A 24,341-nucleotide genomic window follows, 5' to 3' on the forward strand; every position below is an offset into this window, starting at 1 on the left:
GTGACTGCAAATTATTATTAGGCTCAAATTAAAAAACCTGGGCATATCCATCTCTCGTTTGGCCGGAATCACAAATGTTCTTTTTTTTTTTCAGAAAATGAAGAGGGCAAACAATACGAATACGTTGAATTCGTATTTTTCTGTTGATCCGAAGAAAGTAATTAAAGATGTGGGTGATAATGGGTCATCCCGGTCATCTTCCTCATCGTCTTCTCAACAGAATCTCGTAGTGCCAGAACGACTTACAACAGTATCAACATTACAAACATCAGTTAATAATGAAAATACTCTAAAGCAAGTCGCTGTAGAAAAGTCCAATGAAGTTAGTAACTACGACATTGGTCGAGTTGTTGATGGTTTGAGTGGTTTGGGAGACTTTCAAAAATATAATTATTTGAAAAATACGTGGGTTCCGGAAAAAAACTACTCATTTCCATTTTCAGAACATAACAAAAATAACAAGTTAGTTAAGCGGTACTTGAGATACGATCATCTCCAAAAATATAACTGGATTGCGTTTTCGGACTTGAAGAAAGGACTTTTTTGTAAGCACTGTGCTATCTTCGCAAATTCAGGTGGTAAAAATAAAGCAACAAGTTTGCAAAATTATTTGGAATGGATGGTGTGCTAGATAAACATAATACAAATCGATATCACATTGAAGCGGTTTTATCGAGCGATAATTTTATAAAATGTTACGAAAACCGATCTTTAGATATAAGAAATTTGATAGATAGTGCTCGAGCCAGGCAGATAGAGGATAATCGAAATCGGCTCAAACCAATCATTCGATCTATAATTTTTTTAGCCAAACAATGTATACCTTTCCGTGGCCATAGAGATGACGGGCCATTATTAGAAGAAAGCAATGTGACAAATAATGAGGGAAACTTCCGAGAGCTTCTTCGATTCAGAATCGAAGCAGAAGACAAAACTTTAGAAGAGCATTTAAGAAACACGTCGTCACGTGCCACATATATTAGCAAAAGAACGCAAAATGAGTTGATTGAATGTTGATTGAAGACGAAATTTTGTCTGTTATCGTGAAAAAAATTAGTGATGCTAAATATTACAGCATTATGTTTGACGAAACTACTGACATAGCACATGTTTCCCAAATGTCGATTGTTATTAGATACTTAGAAGGTAACAACGTGCGGGAGGATTTTGTGTCATTCATAGATTGTCATTCTGAGAACTATGAGCTCAGTCCCGATACGTTGGAACCGGTTTTGAATGGTACTATTTTAGGAAAATCAGTGATAAAACAAGTTCAAAAATTTCGTTTACCATTGGAAAATTGTGTAGGAATTTGTACAGACGGATGCAGCGTAATGACATCAAAACAACAAGGAGCCGTCCAAGAAATTCAAAAAGAAATGAATATAGCTGTACGATGTCCATGTTTCAATCATGCTTTAAATTTGAGTTTGTCGAAATCATCAAACGTTCAATGTGTGAGAAATGCTGTAGGGGTAATGAAGGAAATAATATCTTTTTTCAAAGCCTCTTCTAAACGCAATTATGTCCTCAAACAAACATTGGGTGATCAGCTCTCTGGATTGTGTGAAACACGATGGGTAGAACGGCACGACTCCGTTCTGCAGTTTAAAGCATCGATTGAAAAAATTTTGCAAGCTTTGAATTTGATTTCCGAATGGAACGAAAGAGAATCTTCCAGTAAAGCTAGGACGCATATACTTGCGATCTCATCAAATTGCAGCTTTATTATCACTTTGTTTTGTCTAAATGAAGTACTCGCAATAACGTTACCTCTGAGCAAATTATTGCAAACAAAAAATTTGGCTATAAGCTCTACACAGAATGCTGTTCTAAATAGGCTGCTTGTTTTGAAAGACAAACGCAACAATGCAGAAACAAATTTCAATGCTTTGCTTAAAGAAATAATGCCATGTCTAGAAAATTTGAATATAGATTTATGTATTCCAAGAGTGAATAAATTCATGAAAAATCGACCTAATCCAGATATTCATTCCTCCACAGAATACTTTCGAATAACGATATATATTCCTTTACTTGAAAGTATCATTTCCGACATTGAGTGTCGTTTCCAGCAAGAAACCATGGATGTATTTAATCTGCAAATATGTGTTCCTGCTATATTAATTCATTCAAATGAAGATGACATCCATTCCGCCGTAGAAATTTTGATTGCAAAATATGGAAGTTTGTTTGAGACAGTTAGAGACGTGCTGAAGTCAACTTTTATTGCAGAGCTACATTTATGGAAAATGAGATGGAAACACAGCAAAGAATCGGAAATTCCGAGCGATGATCTAAATGCTCTCATACAATGTGATGAAATGATGTATCCAATCATTAATAAAATTTTAAAAATATTGTGTACTCTTCCAGTAAGTGTTGCATCTGCAGAGAGGAGTTTTTCAGGACTGAGAAGACTTAAGAGTTGGCTGAGGGCCAATATGGGTGAAGAACGGTTAACTGGCCTTGCACTAATGCATGTCCACAAGGACATTGTTATTAACGAAGACAATATAATAGAACATTTCGCTAAAAGTGGAGTGAGCCGAAACATAGAGTTCGTCATGTAGAGTATTAGTTTTTTGTTTATAATTTCATTTCATTCGAGTTATTGTTATTTTCTCTTTTCAATATATAAAACATCCCATTCTGCGTTTTGTGTCTGTATTGAAATTGAGAGCTAATATCTAATTGTACAAAATGGCCCCCCCCTGAATTAAGATATATGACCGCCCTTGCATCTGACGCAGGTTTGTCAAAATGACAGTGACACTTTCTCTATGTTCACTAATCAGTTATTTAGTTATAATATGTTCGATTTCTTGTTAGAGATAAAAAATTTTACTAGGTTCAATATGACACAAAAAATCTAGGCATGGGATAAAAAAGTTTATTTGAAGAAAGTTTATTTTTTCATTCTTCTTAATGGCGGTACAGGCTCCTTTTTGCAATATTTTATTTAGTTATAGGTAGAGTAATTTCCTCATACTAACATATTTCTCAAATTGGGCTCTGTACCGACATTCTTTATTATATTACGAATATGTGTGCCAAACATCTCGACAAAATATTCAAAATTACAGCTGCAATCTTGGACCGCGTTTGTTGCTACCTGTTGATCGCTACTGTTGCCTCTTAAGTACTTGTTTATTTTCTGACTTAAGTTACTTTATATGTCTTTTTTCAGTGTTACAATGTTACAGTTAATGTTATAGTTACAGTGTTACAATGTTTCAATGTTACAGTGATAGAAGAGCATCTTTATGGATTGTTCTAGGTTTTTGGACAAATTTTAGATAATAATTATTAAAAATTTGTGTTCTATGATTTATTATAGTATGAATTTCTCCTTTCCTTACATTTTCCTTTCCTATTTATTGGCCATACAAAAGGCAAGCTTTTCCAAAGCCGATAAAATTTCCCATTCACTTTTTTTAATCAATACCTTTCATGTTTATTCAATGTTTCATTCTATTGCATCTCCAAGCAATTGTATCATGGATAATTATTATAAGATACACAAATGTTAAAGGTCAAATCAAGAAAAAAATATGAAAATGATTCACTTCTCTCGGAGAACATATACTTAACATTTTCTACAAAATATAAAACATTTGTTATTAATTACAATTATGTAATCAATAACAAATGTTAAATATTCAAATATAAGCACATCTGTTGCATCTTATTTGATCTTTGTAGATTAAATTGTTACAAATACATGCCTTTCCTCCACATATACAGTCAGAAAAATGAAAGAATACCCATGAACGATCAACAATCACATCAATCACTTATTTTGTATTTTCTGTCTTTTTCTATAAATAACAAACGTTTGTTATAGAAAAAGACAACAAAATAAGTGATTGATGTGATCGTTCATGGGTATTCTTTTATTTTTCCGACTGTATCCAAATTATTACTCAATAAGATAAATGTAAAAGAACAAGACAAGAATTTGAAATGCCATGCTGTAACCTGGGGTTTTCACTGCGCGTCAATCGCTTATGCAGGTGCAGAGCGTAAATTTACTTATGACATATGAAAATGCTAGATTAGCTCAGTGGCGCTAGAAAATGGCAAAGTATGTCGTTACTTAACGTCATTGGCACTGAATGGGTTAAAAGAATGATTATGATCTAGAACTAGAAATTGAAGTGCATATGTAGAATCTGTTTTTCTATTAATGAAAATCCCTTTTGTGTTCTGCTATACATTTTTAAAGGTTCTACCAGTTTGAAGAATATTGAAATTGGCAGCCTGCCATAGCATGTTACATAGATTCAAAGATTCAAGATTCAAAAATGTATTGACTACGTTTACAAAAAAAAATTTTTGAATTGTAGCAAGTCAATTTGATATATGAGATACATGAGATAATGTGTACATATTGTTGTGATCTTGATTATTGATATGAGATAATAATTTTATATGTCATTTAATTTAATCAATGCTTTAATAATAATCTAATTAATTTACCAGATCACATATCAATATGTTTTCAATCTCAGGGCTTTTTTATAAAATTAATTACTTACATACGTGGCTTCTAAGTATTTCTTAATGGTTCCTAATCGGGATAGGAAAGAAAAGAGTAGAATAATAACACATATGGGTTACAATTGTAATCAAAATATTGTTTATTTTATTTAAATGGCAATCACTGCTTAATATTTGCTATATCTTATTATTCTTAAACATAACATTTATACATGGGAATCTTATTTCCTTTTGATTTCCAATTGAAAGTTTTTATTAACATTTAACTATTATGATTTATCAGCAACAATTCTATTTAAGTTTGATGAAGCTTTTCTGATATTATTGATTATGTTTCCTCAATTTTAAATGTGGTATTTACTACGAAAAAACCCATACATTCATGTCCAAACAAATGAGACTGACCTTTTTTTTTTGGTGCACTGAGAATGTCTTCACATAAGACCCGTTTCCTGCTGTCCTTGGCTGCAATCAAACCTCGTCCTGGCTTCCAGTAATGTTCTCCTCTGAAACTAACTCGTATAGCTCTCGTTTCCTGCTTCTGTTGTGATGCTGTCTTCTACCTTTTCGAAACTGCAATCAGCTACCGGGAACTCTTGGCTCAAGGAGGTTCTTTTACTCTCAACTTGGCCTACCTCTCGTTCTACGATAGATACTCCACACTCACGGAACTACACCGACTTTCTCACTCCTCGAACACTACCGTCTACTACTCGACTTCACTTCTCGACAGCTCAAAACATTCTGATCTCTATTTGTCATTCATTCCCCTACTTTCTAAATATCCCTTCCAGATTCACAAACCAAAATTCCACCACCAACTCTCATTCGCAGTATTCCTCAAAACCAATTTTTAAACTTTCTAAATATGCTTAATGGATTTCAAAGAAAATAGTTAATTCCCATTCTAAAAATTACTTTCTACTAATTACAAAATTTAATGATCTATTATCTACTTTCACTAAGTCTTCTTTAGCATCGGCTAATGATTGAACCTTCCGAGAACAACGATAATGACCTATTTTCGATTTCACTTTAGTTTTATTTTAAGCGCATTGTTCCGAGTATCGTTTTAATCACTTCTTAAAATTAAATATAACAATTTGTTGTATACAGGTTGTTCTAAATTTATATGCCCGTGGTTGAGAAAATTGAAAATATTTTATATTAAATTGAATTTTGTCTATAATTATCAAATTTTAATTTTCATATCAAATAGAAATATAACAAATTCCCGCCTTGTATTCGATAAAATTTATCTGCATTTTTAAATAAATTTTCTCGAGGGCAAAACCAACTCCCTGTATATTTCCTTACTTTAATCTACGTCTTATACCCCTTCTTCTTGTATTACTCTAATTAGTCCCACCTGTAGAGTAATTGTTTCCTTATTTTCAGTGTCCTCATCCTGTGTTAGAGTGTCGGCTATTATGTTGTCTTTCCCTTTTTCCCATATCAATCTTCTGTCTTTTTCCTCAGATTTTTCACATACTTTTACCGTGTATTCTGCATCCTCGTTTTCATATGCCTCCTCTTCAAATGCCACTGTTTCGATCATATCTTTTTCGCTTTCATTTGTTAGCTTTATTTCTTCTTCTCCTGAGCTCGTCTCTTCTTTTGAGGAATCCCAGTTTTCTTTTGCTTTTGATACTCTCAATTTTTTTTCTTCTGGGCTCAACTCTTCTTTTGAGGAGCCACAGGTTTCATTTTCTTTTGTCTTTTTCTGACTTTTTCTCCCTTTTCTTCTTTGTCCTTGCTTCGTTGCCAAATTCATTTCCACTGTTTGTTCTTTACCTGATTCGTCCGTATTTTGTTTCTCCTGTTCCTTGTTCTGTTCTTCTTCTTTTTCTTCTGTTAGATTCATCGTATTATTTTTAAAATCTATCACTACATGTTTTTCTGCCAATTCGTCAACTCCTACTATCATGTCATGTGACATGTTTGGCATTATTACACATTGTAGTGCATACATCTTCTTACCCAGTCGTACCATTACTCGTATGCCTTCATTTATAGTTGCCAATGTCCGTTTGTTTGCGCCCACTAAATTTACCCTAGGTATTTTGTAAATTAAATTTGTTAAGTTAACTTCTTCTATTAGTTTTCTGTTGACCAATGTTATTTCAGATCCAGTGTCTATCATAATTTTAATTGGTTTCTCGTTGATAAATCCATCCACAAATTTTAAATTAACTCCATTTTTCTTTTCGTTGTTTCTTGCCAATTTAATAAACTCCTTGGGGTTACAAAAAATTCCTGTTTGATTTTTGGTTTTTAGTGAGCGCCGTCGTGAAAAAACGCCGGTTGCTCATCGTTGTTTATATTTTCGTCATAATGTCTCTCTCCGTCATATTCATCTGTCTGGGTATTATTTACTTCTCTTCTATTTTCTCTTGGTCTGTCGGATCTGTTTCGGTTTTCTCGATATCCCTGTTCATTTTGTCTACCATTATTTCTGTTTTCTTGATTTGAGCGTGTGGTGTTTCTATTCTGGTATTCTCGATTTCTGTCCTCATTCCATTGCCTCTTTCTTTGTTCATAATTTCCTCTTCCGTTGTCTCTATTTTCGTTTTCCCTTCTGGGATTAAAATCTCGTCTTGTATCGTCCCTCCTATTTTCATTTCTATCTCTGTACTCCTGTGTTTCTCGGGGCCTGTAATCTTCTCGCGACCTTCTTGATTTTCTTTCTCTTAAACGCAATTCTCTTATTTGTAGGAATTGGCATAAACTATCTATGTCTTTGTAGTTTTGCAATGTGATATGGTCTTCCAGCGTTTCTTCGAAATGTCTTGCAATCAGTTCGACTAATTGTTCCGATGAGTAATTATATTGTAAATGTTTTGCGTTATAGTAAATTTGTAATGCATATGTCCTTTCTGATATACCCATCCTATCATTGTATTTCCCATTTTGCAATTCCTTGTTAATTTCCAATTGTTGGACTTTTCCCCAGAAATAATTCAAAAATTTTTGTTCAAATTCTTGCCAACTGTCAAATTCTTCTTCTTTGCAATCGAACCATAGGCTTGCTTCATTTTTGAGATGGTTTCTGATAGTTTCTTTTGCTGTTTCGAAATTTCCGATGTGCTGTATTTTCTTTTTCAGGCTATTTATGAACGGCACTGGGTGTAATCTTCTTACATCCCCGCCAAACCTTATCTTCACGTCATCTGTGCTATGTATAACCATTTCTCTTCTTTCTCCGACATTCTGTTGCGTCCTGTTTTCGGTGACTTGTTTTTCTTTCCTGTTGATTGTCATCCATTTTTTTCTCCACTTTATCCATTTTCTTTGATGTTTCTTCCTGATTTTTATCCATTTTCTTTGATGTTTCTTCCATGGCTTGTTTCGTTTCACGTTGATTTTCATCCAGTTTTTGTTCCATTCTTTGTGACTGGAGTTGCATCATTCGTAATATTTTATCTATTCCTGATAATTCTTGCTGTTCTGATGCCATGATTGTCGTGTCTAAAATGTCTTCTTGGTCTGAATTATTCTCTTGATTTGAATGTTCTTTTTGTTTTTTGTTGTCTTTGCTTTGGCTTCTTGTCACAGACATTTGTTTTCAAGAAGTACTGTCCCCGCCAAATATGAAATTTTACTAGTATGTTACCAAGACGACTTTTTCTCACCCAAATATTATAAATTGTCAATAAATATATCAAATGTAATATCGTAAAAATAAAATATTAAATCAGTTATGTAAAATTTGTACCTAAAGAGATCTAAAATTTTATGTTATCAAATGTAAGTATCTCACTTTTTACCACAGGCATATAAATTTTCAAATACCGGCTTTACTCTTTCTATCCTTCAAATTTGCCACTAGAAATACTTTATAATGCCCTCCACGTTGGACGACAGTTGTTGTGATCTTGATTATTGATATGAGATAATAATTTTATATGTCATTTAATTTAATCAATGCTTTAATAATAATCTAATTAATTTACCAGATCACATATCAATATGTTTTCAATCTCAGGGCTTTTTTATAAAATTAATTACTTACATACGTGGCTTCTAAGTATTTCTTAATGGTTCCTAATCGGGATAGGAAAGAAAAGAGTAGAATAATAACACATATGGGTTACAATTGTAATCAAAATATTGTTTATTTTATTTAAATGGCAATCACTGCTTAATATTTGCTATATCTTATTATTCTTAAACATAACATTTATACATGGGAATCTTATTTCCTTTTGATTTCCAATTGAAAGTTTTTATTAACATTTAACTATTATGATTTATCAGCAACAATTCTATTTAAGTTTGATGAAGCTTTTCTGATATTATTGATTATGTTTCCTCAATTTTAAATGTGGTATTTACTACGAAAAAACCCATACATTCATGTCCAAACAAATGAGACTGACCTTTTTTTTTTGGTGCACTGAGAATGTCTTCACATAAGACCCGTTTCCTGCTGTCCTTGGCTGCAATCAAACCTCGTCCTGGCTTCCAGTAATGTTCTCCTCTGAAACTAACTCGTATAGCTCTCGTTTCCTGCTTCTGTTGTGATGCTGTCTTCTACCTTTTCGAAACTGCAATCAGCTACCGGGAACTCTTGGCTCAAGGAGGTTCTTTTACTCTCAACTTGGCCTACCTCTCGTTCTACGATAGATACTCCACACTCACGGAACTACACCGACTTTCTCACTCCTCGAACACTACCGTCTACTACTCGACTTCACTTCTCGACAGCTCAAAACATTCTGATCTCTATTTGTCATTCATTCCCCTACTTTCTAAATATCCCTTCCAGATTCACAAACCAAAATTCCACCACCAACTCTCATTCGCAGTATTCCTCAAAACCAATTTTTAAACTTTCTAAATATGCTTAATGGATTTCAAAGAAAATAGTTAATTCCCATTCTAAAAATTACTTTCTACTAATTACAAAATTTAATGATCTATTATCTACTTTCACTAAGTCTTCTTTAGCATCGGCTAATGATTGAACCTTCCGAGAACAACGATAATGACCTATTTTCGATTTCACTTTAGTTTTATTTTAAGCGCATTGTTCCGAGTATCGTTTTAATCACTTCTTAAAATTAAATATAACAATTTGTTGTATACAGGTTGTTCTAAATTTATATGCCCGTGGTTGAGAAAATTGAAAATATTTTATATTAAATTGAATTTTGTCTATAATTATCAAATTTTAATTTTCATATCAAATAGAAATATAACAATATATATGTTACGGTCAATGATGTAAATTGGACATTGACGTTAATAGACTAAGATTATAGATTGGCCATGACATATATGACATAGATTAGCCATGATCACATTATTACACACATTAACCAATAGATTAGAAATTCCAATGTCACAAAATAATATCATTAACCCTGGATTGCTACACTTATTTTCTAAACTCAACCTGCTACACCGGGTACAGTGGTACCCCAAATAAAATTGACGTAAAATATTTATATATGTACCTATGTTTTAAGAACTTATGATAAAAACAATCTTAAGATAACATGTTAAGAATTTATTTTGTATATAAAAATATTTTATTATATTGTTATCCACAAGTTTATTTTCATATTTTCCACACCCCCTACTGCAAATTGGTGTAACTTACATAAAAAGTTGAGATACAAGTGTACCCCAGGTAGCATTCCAGGGTTACACAATAGCAGTAAACAATCGATACAACAAACAAATAATAAACAAAATTTTAAACCAAAAACTGTATAAGAAAGCCCTGAAATTAGTCTTTCCACCACCAGAGAAAACCCCAGTTTCTTCTGTCTGATTACATATCGACTGTTGAAAGGTAAAATATTGTAACCCACATATCAACTTTTTTCAGGAAGTAGAAGAATACCAAGTTTTCTAAGTAATTTTATGAGGAATTAACCTAATAATGTAGATCAATAATTTATCTATAAATTAGTGAAACCAATTTAGATTAATTCCTCATAAAATTACTTAATTGGAGCGTTTATTCTACTTCCCGAAAAAAGTTGATGTGTGGGTTACAACCTTTTACATTTCAACCATCGATATGCAGTCAAAATATCAACTAAAATAGCCAAACAAATAAGAAAGAAAGGAATAACACCAGCTTTCAGGACAAACAACAACTTAAGCAAATATATTAAGAACAACAAGTATATTAGAATAGTCGACAAAATATGTTGGAACATGAAAGGAAGCTTTAATACAATTTGGAGAAAAATGGCCAGTAGTATTAGAGAGACTGCTATTGAAATACTTGGGAAAACTTAAGGAAAAAAGTTTGAGGATAAAGAGACTTGGTGGTGGTCAAACGAAATACAAGGAAAAATAAAAGAAAAGAGAAAAACACATATCTTCAAAATTATATGGTGGCGAAAAAGGAAGCAAAAGTAGCAGTAGAAAAACCCAAAGTAGAAGCGTATTCAAACCTATACGATCAACTTGATACCAGGGAAGGCGAAACGAAGATATATAAAATAGCCAAGCAGAGAGCAAAGAAAGCAAAAGATTTTAATCAGATTAAATGTATCCGAGATGAAAATAATAAAATACTAGTTCACGAAAAGGATGTCAAAAAGAGATGGAGAAAGTACTTTGACAACTTATTAAATGAAGAATTTGACAGACAGCCTGTAGAGTCAACGGAGACAGTAGCAGCAATGGTCACCAAAATAACAAACAGGAAAGTGGCTCAAGCGCTTCAAAAAATAATAAAGGAGTTACTGCCTCGTGAATATGTAAAGATTGTGAGGGATATATATGAGGGAGTAACGACTAGTGTTAGGACAGGTGTGGGAGAGACTGATAAATTTCATGTGAAAGTAGGATTGCACCAAGGCCCGGTGCTTAGTCCGTATTTATTCTCATTAGTTTTGGACCAGATAACAGCGATACTACAGTGTAACATTCCATGGTGCTTAATGTATGCTGATGATGTCGTGTTAGTAGGAAATAGTGAAAGAGACTTAGAACAAAAACTGGAACAGTGGAGACAAGCTCTGGAGGAAAAAGGTTTAAAACTTAGTAGGACAAAGACAGAGTATCTGCAATGTTCATTTAAAGATGGAGTTACTATAAATAAAATGGTATCTTTGGATGGTGAACTGATTGTAAAAAGCAATCGTGTTAAGTACCTGGGATCGGTATTACAGAGTAATGGAGAAATAGATGGAGATGCATGCAGTAGAATTAGGGCTGGATGGATGAAGTGGAAGGAAGCGAGTGGTGTGCTGTGTGACAGGAAAATTCCAATGAAGTTGAAGGGAAAATTCTATAAAACAGCCATAAGACCGGCTATGATGTACGGAACTGAATGTTGGGCAGTGAAAAAGAAAGAGGAACAACGAATGCATGTGGCGGAAATGAGAATGCTTAGATGGATGAGTGGAGTGACAAAGAAGGATAAAATTAGAAATGAGTATATTAGGGGAAGTCTAGGTGTGGCACCAATTGATGCCAAAATGAGAGAGCGTAGGTAAAGATGGTTTGGTCATGTTCAACATCGAGACATTAATCACCCAATATGAAGAATAGCTGAAGTGCAGATTCTTGGAAGGAGTAGGAGAGGAAGACCAAAGAAGACCTGGGGGAGACGATAGGGCAGGACATATTGGTAAAGGGGATTAACATTGATATGACCCAAGATAGAATTGTATGGAAAAATGCAATTAGGGAAGCCGACCCCACATAGGGATAAGGCAAAGAGAATGATGATGATGATTAAGAACAACAAGTGCCAAAAGAAAACGCATTTACACAGTTGTGTATACAAACTAACATGTGGTGACTGCCCAAAAACTTACATTGGTCAAACTGGTAGGACCTTTAAAAAACGTATAGCAGAACACAAGAAAAGGCTTTCAATCATTGAAAAACAGATTTTACATACGCACTTCATCATCTAAGGTGAAGTGACTTTGTAATAAATTTTGTGAAAGTATTGAAAACAAAAGTTTTCAGTAGGTTTTTAATTAATTGAAAAGAGAGCTAGCTGAATGAATGGCAGTTAATAATCGACAAAAACAGGAATCGTAGGATAAAACTAATGAGGAACTAAGTTCAACAGTAGACGGAAAAACCGCAGAATGATTTCAATCCGCCTACACAAAAATCGGTTTTAATCTATAAACACTTCTACACTATAATTTTAATGTAGACTTTTCAGTGTTTGTAAATATAAGTAGGAAGTAATTATAATTTGAGTTTGTGTATTTTGATATCGAAAAATGAATTAGGATTAAAATATGAGTAATCCTAACATTGATTTGTAGCCTCCTACAAAACGTCAAAATCTACAAATGTTACATACTTTGTCGAATGTACTCACTTTGACCAACTTGGTTCTTTAACGCCATGGTGTTCCACTTAAGGCCTAATTCAGTGACAGAATTGGAGATTTTTCAAAAATTTGGATAAAATTGTCTTCCGATATAAAAAATTGACCTCCGCAACAATAACAAAAAGATGAATGAAAGGTCTCAAACGCGCAGAATCCGTGAAATCCGTGACGGTATAGTGCGACCCGTATGAATCACTGCTGAAACTACAATTTTCAAGGACTTTCCATCATTAACCCACTTTGTGATAATCAATAACACAAATTTTCCATTGTGCCATCTAGAATTTGGTAGATAAATATGATAAATATATTAAATGAAGAAAAGTTTTTCTTCTTTGTTTTCCTATGGCTGTTTTTTTTGATAAATATTCTTGTGCTTTTATAGAGCTACGTTCATAACTTGCACAATTTCAAATTCAAAAATAATATTTTAAAAGATTTTAATAAAGATAAACAATAGTACATTATATACCGCGGGACTGAAGTAGTACATTTAATCCTGAAGGTAAAGTTTATGGCCCGACCGCAGGGAGGGCCATAATTTACCTGAAGGATTAAATGTACTTCAGTCGCAAGGTATATACGATACTTTTCGTACTTCCGGTATGATTTTATTAATTATTTCAATAATTTCAATCAGTTTTTTCTCTCTTCAACTCATTTAATAAACTGTCTTTAAAATAAGTTACCATAGTAACATTGCGTTGTGACAGTTATAATTTAGAAACATTGTCATTACTAGTGTCATTGTAAAGAAACATTGTTATTGATAATTATTGGTATCATGAGTGAAGAAGGTGTATCTGATATTGATAAAAGAGCAGCCGAAGTAGGTGAAGAATTGTTACCACCGAAATCTAGAAAACTATACGAGCAGCAGTACGATGCTTTTAAAAAGTGGTGCCGCTTAAAAAATGTGAGACAACCTACTGAAAATGCGCTGTTAGTCTACTTCGATGATAAATCAAAAGCGGTTTGTGCCTCAACTCTCTGGGCACATTACTCAATGCTGAAATCGGTTATTAACATTAGAGAAGATATTGATATAAGTAAATTTCCAAAATTATTAGCTTTTTTGAAGAGAAGAAATGAGGGATTTAAGCCAAAGAAGTCAAGAATTCTCACGTCTGAGCAGGTAGATCAGTTCTTACGGGAGGCTCCGGATGATAAATATTTAATGCTTAAGGTAAATTTGGAAATTTGTTTATATTCAGAAATTTTAAGAAATCAATTTTTTTGTAGGTTGCACTTATTTTGGGCGTTGCGGGAGCTTGTCGTGGAAAAGAGTTGGTTGATTTAGAAATCGACGATGTGAGAGATTTGGGCGATTCCTTCCTAATTGCGATTAGAAACACCAAAAATAAAATTGACCGAAATTTTGTGATCAAAAATTCAGAAAACAGTGCCATCAGTTTTGTGGCGATATTTCGGAAATATGTGGCATTGCGAAAGACAGGGACAACTCATTCAAAATTTTTTGTTCAATACATCAACAAAGAATGTACTACGCGAGTAGTAGGAAAAAACATGTTTGGTACAATTCCACGGCAAATAGCAGCTTTCTTGAAATTAGAAAATGCGACGTCTTATACGGGACATTGTTTTAGACGCACATCTGCGTCTTTGTTAGCTGATTCGGGAGCAACAATAGACGTGCTGAAGAGACATGGAGGATGGAAATCCTCCAACGTGGCCGAGGGATATATTGAATCGTCTATTAAAAATAAACAAAAAATTTCAGATAAAATATTTGGTCAAGTCGCCGATTCGTCCACTATAGTTATGCCACAGTCCTCATTCTCGCTTCCTGTTTCCGCAGGATCTTCGAAACAAACACCAGTTCAATATGAAAAGGACCTATCTGTTACTCGTCAGTTACCTGCTGCATTAACCCAGGAAAGACTGGTCAATATGACGAACTGTCACAATATTAATTTGAATATTAACGTTAATTACCATTCTAATTAATTATATTTTTCAATAAAATATCCCTTAAATTCGTTTGTTTGTGATTTAATCGTTCCGGGAGTTTCGTCAATATTTAATCCCGGAGGGATTAAATGTGACACTTTAGTACCTGTCACAAGGGAGTGAAGTTGTCACTTTAGGCCCGGAAGTACGAAAAAATATTTATATAATTTGTTTATCTTTTATTGCTGATTAAATTTAGTAGATGGCAGTACATTCAGTACAAAATTATAGCCAACTAAATCTCCAGTCCGAAACATAGACGTAACTTGGCCGACTAGACTGTCGTATTAGATGTGGCAACACTGCCAAGCAGTGACATAGAGGGCCGATTTATAGATATAATAGTGGGTCTAAAGCGGGAAGAATACAATTTTCAAAAGATATATATTTGATTAATTTAACACAAAATATTATATATTTTACTTAGATAATGGACACAGTCGTTAGTACATAAAATACACTATATGCAACGGAATTTTGGGTCACTATACACTCAAATTTCACAAGATAAAAATAAATGTGATTTTCTTTTTGATGCCACTTCTATTTCATCAGATAATGATAAACTTAACTTACAATTAGAATTTTCACTTGACTACAAAAATCCACTATCACATAACTTGAAGCCATTGGTCTTGTTTTTGTTGTTGGCTATTTATAATTAATTCTCTCCGTTTCATGGTCTGTTCCCTTTAGCAACTTCTTGCCTTCTGCTTTGTCAAATATTTTGTAAGTCCTGGAAATATTTTGGGAACAGGACTTACTTTAAGAGAAGGTATTTTCTTGGAAAGTTTTTAAACCACCAATAGAATGCATAATGTAAAAAAACAGATATTTTCTATGAACTCTATTCACTTTTGCCAAATTTCAATGTTCTGCCATGGTATGTATTTTGAACTGGAAATAAAGAAGTTTTATAATTTGATTCTAAATCCTGACCCACTACTTTGCGCCGGGTAATTTGGGTTGCCTATATATGAACTTGAATCGGCGAAATGGCCATATAAGTAATAAAGTTTTGCTGTATAGTATTTTGCTGTATCAACCACTTTAAAAATTCACGTTGTAAGGCATGAATGAATCAAATATGTAGTACCTTTTTTGTAGATGTATTTAAAAATGGAACTGAAAAGTTATTACTATAAAGAGTGATATGTTGACTTAAATAAAACAATTAGATATAAAAAATCGCAAATTTTAGTAAATTTGGGAAAGAATCATAAATACAAATACCAATGTTGAAACGTATTTAAATACCAAGTATTTAAACACTAAAAATGTACCCAAGTTTTTGGGTAAATTTTTATCTTAATCATTCAAGCTTTTTGTACATTTCATATTTTTAACTTGGTATTGGAGCTAATGGGCCGTATTTAAAAATTTAAATACTTATTTGTAGGTATTTAAATACTTTAGACTTTGAAGCATTTAACACTGGCGAAGCGCCCATGTAACCACTGTTACCATTGGTAACAGTTAAAAATCTTGCAATAAATATTTTATGACTGTTATGAAATAATTCCATTTATATTTTTTACTAACAGAAATATTTGTTAATAGTACCTAATTCAGTAAATAGCCAACTAGACGCACGAAAATATTGGCGAGATATGTTAAATCCATTGCACATTATTATTATGCTGTTACCAATACTGGCAGTGGTAACGCAGGAGAAACCACGCTATCGCTCGGGACTAGCTCGTTTCTGAAAATTTTTAAGGAGCGACGGCTCTGTTAGAGACGGCGCGCGGGCACGCTGTGTATATCAGTATTGTAACCATTTTGAGGATTGGTAACATCAGTTTAGTATACCTATTACATATTACAGTAGTGTGCGTGCGTGCATTTAAACATGGAAGAGTGTTGCTACGTATTGCGTAATTGATCAAATACTTGAAAAGTTATTCTCCTTGTATATTTTTTTATATATAATTTTGAAGAAAAAAAAATGATATTATTGAAAATGGAAGAATTAAAATATAAACAATAGTTTTCAAAATCTATTCTTTTTCCTGCTTGTTCATTTTTTATGTTAATTTTATGGTAGAATAATCTGTTTAGTTTGTTTATTATTTATTGTTATAGGTGCCTGTTACATATACATAATTACATACATATAATTAGGGAATAGTGATTTGTTTAATTTTATCCCACAGGATTGAAAACAAAAACTTATATTTGGGAGGTTCAAAATATTTTTTTAAATAAGATTTTTTACATCTGGTTTGGTAACACTTTAGAAAAAGTCACGCGTCGCCACTGGCATTTAAATACCAAGTATTTTACTTATTTATAATTATAGAGTATTTAAATACTTGGCATTTAAATACTTACTCTAAAGTCCAAAGTTTTAAATACATATACTTACATAAAGTATTTAAGTTTTGAAATACTGCCCATCAGCTCTGATACCAAGTTAAAAATATAAAATGTGCAAAAGAAGTGGATGATTAAGAAAAACATTACCCAAAAACTTTCCCTTTAATAAAATTTGTGATTTTTTTATATCTTATCGTTGTTTTGTTTTATATTAGTCAAGCATATAGCCACAGTATAGTATATAACTCTTTATAGTAATAACTTTTTAGTTTCATTTTTAAATACATCCACAAAAAAGTACTATGTACATATTTGATTCATTCATGCCTTACAATGTGAATTTTTAAAGGGTAGCTTTAACTTTATAATATACAGTCGGAAAAATGAAAGAATACCCATGAATGAACATATAAAACACGCTGTATTTTCCTGTCACCGTGTCACAAAGAAAATTGTACAGTGCAAGTACATGTAACAATAATTATTACATGTACTTGCGCTGGGCAATTTTCTTTGTGACACGGTGACAGGAAAATACAGCGTGTTTTATATGTTCGTTTATGGGTATTCTTTCATTTTTCCTACATGCCCATGTCCATTTCGCCGATTCCAGTTCATATAGGCAACCCAAATTACACGGCACAAAGTAGTGAGTCAGGATTTAGACAGAATTAGTGATATGCTGCGATGTGATTTTTGTGTCTGTGTTCTGTGAATCTGATGAACTGTCAGACTGTCAGATTGTTTTGGTTAAAGGGCTGTGGTTGTCAAATACTACAACAAATTTTAAAAAATATATGTATTAAATCAACCAATGTACAATGACTACTAATGATAATAATTCGTACTCTCAGTATGATAACAATTTTATTGATAAATTGTTGGGCGAAATGAAAAATACGTTTAACAGAACAGATTCTGTAAAAGCAGAATTGAAAAATGAAGAGTCAACTGAATCGGTAGAAATGAATAGTGAAGAAACTGTGACATCACCAAAAAAATCAAACCCGGGAACTCCAGGTAAATTTCCAATATTTTACGTACAAAGGAATGTAATAATAACATCAAATCATCTTATTAGGTCGTCGTGCAAGCAAACCAAAAGTCGATGAAAAACCCGAAGAAAGTACAAAAAGATCCTCCAGGAGAATGAAAAGTGCCACTAAAAAATCGGTCCTGCAAAACGCCATTGCCAGGAAAAAGTCTTACAATGAACCCACCCGACAAAGATTGACAAGACAACTGAAACCAACACAGAAGGTGCTGGAAAACATTGCACAAGCAAAAGATGTAGTAAAAAGAGTTAAAATGAAAGACAATGCACAAAACAACAACCACCAAGGTGAAGGCAATTCCAAAAAAACTAGCACAACTCCCAAGAAAAATCAAAAAGGTACTAAAACCTTGAAAATAGATGATAGTGATGAGGATAGTCAGTCTGATCAAAATTGTTCAGAGGATGATTTTGAAGTAGATAATATTAGATCTATAAGGAAGTCTAGAAGATTATCTAATAGGTAACCAACTTTTAACATTTCTTTTATCATTATAATATTAGCACTACAGCACTTGGCTTTGATAGTCTTGACTAAATTCTACCACTTTCTCTGGTCCTTCACTTGTTCTCTTCTGTCCCTTATTCTCATTTCTTCTATGTCAGTCAGGCCAGCATCAAACCCCTTCCTTCATGGTCTCCCTCTTCTTTTCTTCTCTTGTTCTCCTGCTTGCTAAACTCTTAGGGACATTTCTATGTTGTGGAATTTGTGAAACATTTCCCAACCATCTAACTCTGTATTCTGATTTTCTGTGTTATTTTAGATCTCCATTAACTCCTAGTTTTTTCTTCTGCACCATTCGCTGTTATCCTCCTATATACCACTAAAAACTTTTCTCAAGATTTCTCTCTAACAAATATCTAGCTTTTTTCTTCTTTTTGATTAATTATCTAAGTTTCATATGCATACAACACCATTGGTCTCACTTTTGTTTCATAAGTTTGAGTCTTGGCTGCCCTGGGCATGTTTTTGCCTTCAGCAGTGCGTTTAATGATCCTATTGATTTGCTACTTTTCAACAACTGTTTATCTATTTGTCTCTCTTCGTTTCCTCTATTTGTAACTGTTACTTCATTTCAAGGTACTCAAATGTTGTTACCTTTTCAAATTCGTATTCCCTGCCATTTATCTTTAGAATGATCCATTTATTTTCTTCTGCATTTTCCCCTCTCATTTCCATATACTTGGTTTTTTCTTGATTTAGGTATAGCCAGGCAATATTTTCTAACTTCTTCAAATTTTGTGATTGTTCGAAGTTCTATTCTTGAATGTGTCAGGAAGACCAAGTTATCTGCAAAAACCTATGCACTGTTGTCTTTTGTTTGGTTTGCCATTTGTTCAGAATAATGCCACTTGTCCGGATATTTCTTGGCTTCTCTAATTATACAGGGTGATTGATTAGTGGGGTAAAGCTCGATAGATCCGCTATAGTAATAGCTAGCAATAAAAGTTAATAACAAAAATTTTAGCCACCTTTGAGCTTCACATTACAAAATTAGTTAGAATGTTACAGGGTGTTCGATAGCACAGTGGCAGACCAAACTTATGTTTTTTTACATGGAACACCCTATATTTTATTTTAAATTCGAAATCCTGTTAACTTCTCCATCACAAAAATATAAAGGTTTGTTATGTTATACAGAGTATTTTCAAAGTTATAACCAATTTTATATGAAAATCGTAACAAGTTCAACTCCCTGTATAAATAAAAATAAGCAAAAAAGCAGTGGTTTATTAATGACACATTTTTTTTCGTATTGTCAAAATTTTCAAGATTGATTGATATTGCTAATAGGGTAGAGACAATGAATATGATACAGAGACCAATCAAAACAAAAGGCGGAGGGGCGAAGGGGGAGAAAAATTGGAGGAAGATAAAATGGATCGAGTATTAGAAATGTTAGCAAAACTAACCACTGACATTCAGGAAATGAAAGAGGAACAGAAGCAGTATAGACAGGAGATTAAGGAACTAAGGGAAGAAAACGATCATATAAAAAAGGAAAATAATGATCTGAAGCAAAAAATGGACAAAATGGAGGAGAGGATGGATAAAATGGAAAAAGAAAAGAGAAGAAACAATGTAATCATACAAGGAATGGACATAAGTACATACGATCAGAATATATTAAAGAAAATGATAGAGGATTTCTGCGCTAAAACACTGCAGGTGGAAATAAATATTAAGGGGGCAACAAAGTTAGAAAATAAAACCTGTCTGGTGGAACTGAAGAATGCAACTGATAAAGAAAAGATAATGGTAAATAAAAACAAATTACAAAAGGTTGGCCAGGAAAAGATATACATTAATGAGGATATGAATAAAATAGAAAGGGAAATACAAGGAAGAATAAGAAAACGAGCAAAAAAAGAGAAAGAAGAAGGAAAGAATGTAAAAATTGGTTTCCAGAAACTGACAGTAAACGACGAAGTCTGGAAGTGGAACGCCAAGGTGAACCGCTTTGAGGTGCAGCAAAGTTCAAAAAACTAAAAACAGTATGTAACAGTAAAACGAACGAGGCAACGATTAAGGCAAATGAGAAAGATATACGAAAAATAAACTTTGGAACGTGGAATGTGAGAGGGACGTATGGTGCAGGCAATCTGAAAGAACTAGTAAGAGAAGTCAAGAAATATAAATTGGACTTGCTTGCAGTACAAGAAACCAAACAATTAGGAAGTGAAATAGTGGATGTAGAGGGCACAACCTTTTTTAAAAGTGGTGGAAAAGACAGAACCAGAGGAACAGGTTTCATACTACAGGAAAACTTGAAATCAAGGGTAATAGCTTTTAAGCCTATATCTGACAGACTGTGTTCTTTAAGTATGAAAGGGGAAAGAAGAAATATAAGCATTATAAATGTGCATGCTCCCATAGAGGATGTGGATGAAGATGAGAAAGACATGTTCTATGAGCAACTAGAGGAGGAATACGAAAAAACACCGAAATACGATATGAAAATAATAATGGGCGATTTCAACTCAAAGATTGGAAAAGAAAATATATATGAGAACATAGTAGGGAAACATAGCAAACATGATATAACAAATAATAACGGGCATCGAGCAGTATGTTTTGCAATGGAGAGAAATATGGTAATAAGAAGTACACAACTCTGCCGGAAGGAAATCCACAAAGGGACATGGAAGTCGCCAGACGGAAAAACAATTAACCAAATAGATCATGTAGTAATAGAAAAAATGGACATGAATTTTATATCAAAAATAAAAAGCATAAGAGGAGCAGAATGCAATTCAGACCATTACCTAGTAAGAGTGACATGCATGAGAAACTGGGGTGCGACCGGGAAGGGAAAAAGGAAAAGAACGGAAGGTAAGAGAAAATACAATTCGACCCTATTGAAAAGTGAAGAAGTAAAAGATAAATATAAAGAGAAAATAGAAATAGAACTGGCAACATGCGCACAAGAAATGGAAATCGAAGAAAGATGGGAGAAAGTAAAAGCATCAGTAATGAAGGCAAATGAGGCAGTTCTAAACAGTACAGTGAGAAAGGGAAAAGTAAATGACTGGTATAATGAAGAATGTGAAAAAGCAGCTGAAGCAGTTAGGAGAGCTAGACAAATAATGCTATTAAAAGAAAATGAGAATAACAGGAATGTGTATAGGGACGCAAGAAGGGAAATGAAAAGACAATGTAGGAGAAAGAAGAGAATATCCAAAGAAGATAAGCTAAAGGAAATTGAAGAAAAATTTCAAACTAAAGAAATAAGGCCATTTTACCAAGAGGTTAAAAGAATGGACAAAGGATATCAGAGCCGAAGCATCTATATTAAGAATGAAGAAGGATTACTAATAAGTGAAACAGCGCAGGTGGTAGAAAGATGGAAAAATATTTCGAAGAGCTATTAAATAATGTTGAAGAGGACGAGATGGACATAACACAGAACATGGAAGAAAACGATATGATAGTGGGGACGCCAACAAAACAAGAGGTACAGAACAAAAGTCCAGGAGCGACAGAAATAACAGCTGAAATATTAAAGGCAGGAGGAGAACAACTGTACGAGCAACTATATTGGCTGGTGAAAAAGATATGGGAAGAGGAAAAAATGCCAAATGACTGGATGCTGGCTAGAATCTGCTCCATACATAAAAAGGAGATAAACAAACATGTGAAAATTATAGGGGAATAGCACTCCTAGAGACAGGGTATAAGATAATAGCACAATGCATACGTGGAAGACTGAACGAATACATGGAGGATACTGTGGGAGAGTACCAGGCAGGCTTTCGATCCAACCGTTCGGTAACAGACCAGATTTTCACGCTAAAAGAATTACAAGCAAATTGCTATGAGTACAAAAGGATTCTGTATGCGCTGTTCGTAGATTTCAAACAGGCATATGATCGTATAAATAGAAAAGAAATGTAGCGTGCTCTGAAACAACTACAAATCCCCAAAAAATTGATTAGCTTGATTGAAATGACGTTGGCAAAAACGAAAAGCGAAGTAGTGTGGAAAGACATCTCAGAGGACTTCGAAATCAAACAAGGACTCAGGCAGGGTGACCCGATGTCAACCACGTTGTTCAATCTTGTTCTTGAAGTAATAATGAGGAATTGCAGCATAAAAATGGAAGAAACCATATTTAAAAACGAACATCAATGTATTGCTTTTGCGGAAGATCTAACAATATTAGCAAAATCAAAGAAAGAATTGAAAAGAATTGTGAAAAAGATAGAAAAAGAAGCAAATAGGTTTGGTCTAAAGATAAATGAAAAGAAAACTAAATACATGATAATGGGTGATACACAGCAAGACAATGAAGAGTTTATAAAAATACAAGGGGAGAAAGATTACATATACAGTTTTGACAGAGTGGAAGAGTTTACTTACCTTGGTGTGAAAGTAAAGGAAAATGGACATGAAGGTAAAGAAATAGAATCCAGAATTACAAAAGGCAACCAGAAATACGGAGTGCTGAGATCCTTAATGAAGTCGAAGTTTGTTTCAAGAAAAACAAAAGAAAGAATTTACAAGACAGTGATTAGAGCTACGGTTGTATATGGAGCTGAAGTATGGGTTTTAAGAAAGGCAGATGAAGAAAGATTAGAAAGATGGGAGAGGAAAATTCTCCTATCAATTTACGGCGGCATAAATACACAAATGGGATGGAGAAGAAGGACAAATAAAGAGTTGGAAGAGCTGTATACGGAACCAAAAATCACCGCAATAATAAAGGCGCATAGAATAAGATGGCTGGGACATGTGCAAAGATTGGAAAACCATAGAATGACCAGGATGATATTGAACAGGAAACCAGTAGGGAAAAAAAGGAAAGGAAGACCCCGTAAAAGATGGTTTGACAGCGTCCAAGCAGATTTACGAGAATTAAAAATAGATAACTGGAGAAACAAGGTATTAGACAGAAAAGAATGGAGAGGAGTGGTAAGAAGAGCGCAAGAGAAATTGTAACAGATGAATGTGCCATGAATTGTAAAATGAGAGCTATATGCTATATATATATATATATATATATATATATATATATATATATATATATATATATATATATATATATATATATATATATATATATATATATAAATATATGTATATATTTATATGATGTATTTTTTAAATCGACAAATTAATATTGTATATTGTAGATATGTATAGTAAAAAAAAATGTAGTTGTGTTTTTCACGCCCAGGGCCTACATGGCCTGTTGAGCAAAATAAATAATAATTTTCTTTATGTCAAATACAGGGTGAGTCAAAACGCAAGTACATTATTTTTTCAGTAATTTCAAATGGAACACTCTGTATTTTATGTCACTATTGAAAAGTACCATTACTGTACTTTAATTTTTAAATAACACTCCCTATGTCTAAATTTATTAAAATATTTATATTAAATATTGGCGATATCATTTTAAATTCTTCTACTTTAAAATGTATAATATATGTCTGAATTGCCAGTATAAATGAGTCAGATTAAATAAATTATTAGAAGAATTTTTTTTACTCAGCAACAGCATTTTTGTTTATTCTAGTAGTATTTTGTATTTTGTCAACGAAACCCAATTTGGGCTTCGAAACGTTAATAAAATCATTTTTTTTTGGTAAAATTGTGGCTTATTCCCATTAGAAATAGTTGATTATAAATTTATTAGTTTTCGAGATATTTTCATTTTTCAATGGACC

The 24,341-nt window shown here is 33.1% G+C and overlaps 3 protein-coding genes across 8 annotated transcripts in view; 1 reads left to right on the forward strand and 2 right to left on the reverse strand.

Moving 5' to 3' along the window:
- The window catches only part of LOC126890563 (cilia- and flagella-associated protein 251-like), a 438,236-nt gene extending 428,542 nt beyond the window's left edge, over nt 1-9,694 (reverse strand). For 2 of the 3 annotated variants that reach the window (XM_050659607.1, XM_050659606.1), the window contains exon 1: nt 5,067-8,589. In XM_050659607.1, the coding sequence (XP_050515564.1) occupies nt 6,778-7,872 (1,095 nt within the window). In that variant the 5' untranslated portion in view covers nt 7,873-8,589 and the 3' untranslated portion in view covers nt 5,067-6,777. Of the gene's footprint in view, nt 1-5,066 lie in introns of all 3 variants that reach the window. The other variant, XM_050659608.1, reaches the window with a different exon arrangement.
- LOC114328249 (protein ROP) overlaps nt 1-13,031 on the reverse strand; it is a 37,519-nt gene extending 24,488 nt beyond the window's left edge. For both annotated transcript variants that reach the window (XM_028277042.2, XM_028277045.2), the window contains exon 1: nt 12,815-13,031. In XM_028277042.2, the coding sequence (XP_028132843.1) occupies nt 12,815-12,842 (28 nt within the window). In that variant the 5' untranslated portion in view covers nt 12,843-13,031. The remainder of the gene's footprint in view (nt 1-12,814) is intronic.
- A 4,817-nt stretch (nt 13,032-17,848) lies between these two features.
- Nucleotides 17,849-24,341, forward strand: part of LOC114328250 (histone-lysine N-methyltransferase EHMT1) — an 88,619-nt gene continuing 82,126 nt past the window's right edge. For all 3 annotated transcript variants that reach the window (XM_028277049.2, XM_028277047.2, XM_028277048.2), the window contains exons 1-2: nt 17,849-18,136; nt 18,198-18,633. In XM_028277049.2, coding sequence (XP_028132850.2) covers nt 17,938-18,136; nt 18,198-18,633 — 635 coding nt within the window. In that variant the 5' untranslated portion in view covers nt 17,849-17,937. The remainder of the gene's footprint in view (nt 18,137-18,197; nt 18,634-24,341) is intronic.

This window comes from Diabrotica virgifera, chromosome 8 (genome assembly GCF_917563875.1).
Source record: "Diabrotica virgifera virgifera chromosome 8, PGI_DIABVI_V3a".
Taxonomy (NCBI): domain Eukaryota; kingdom Metazoa; phylum Arthropoda; class Insecta; order Coleoptera; family Chrysomelidae; genus Diabrotica; species Diabrotica virgifera.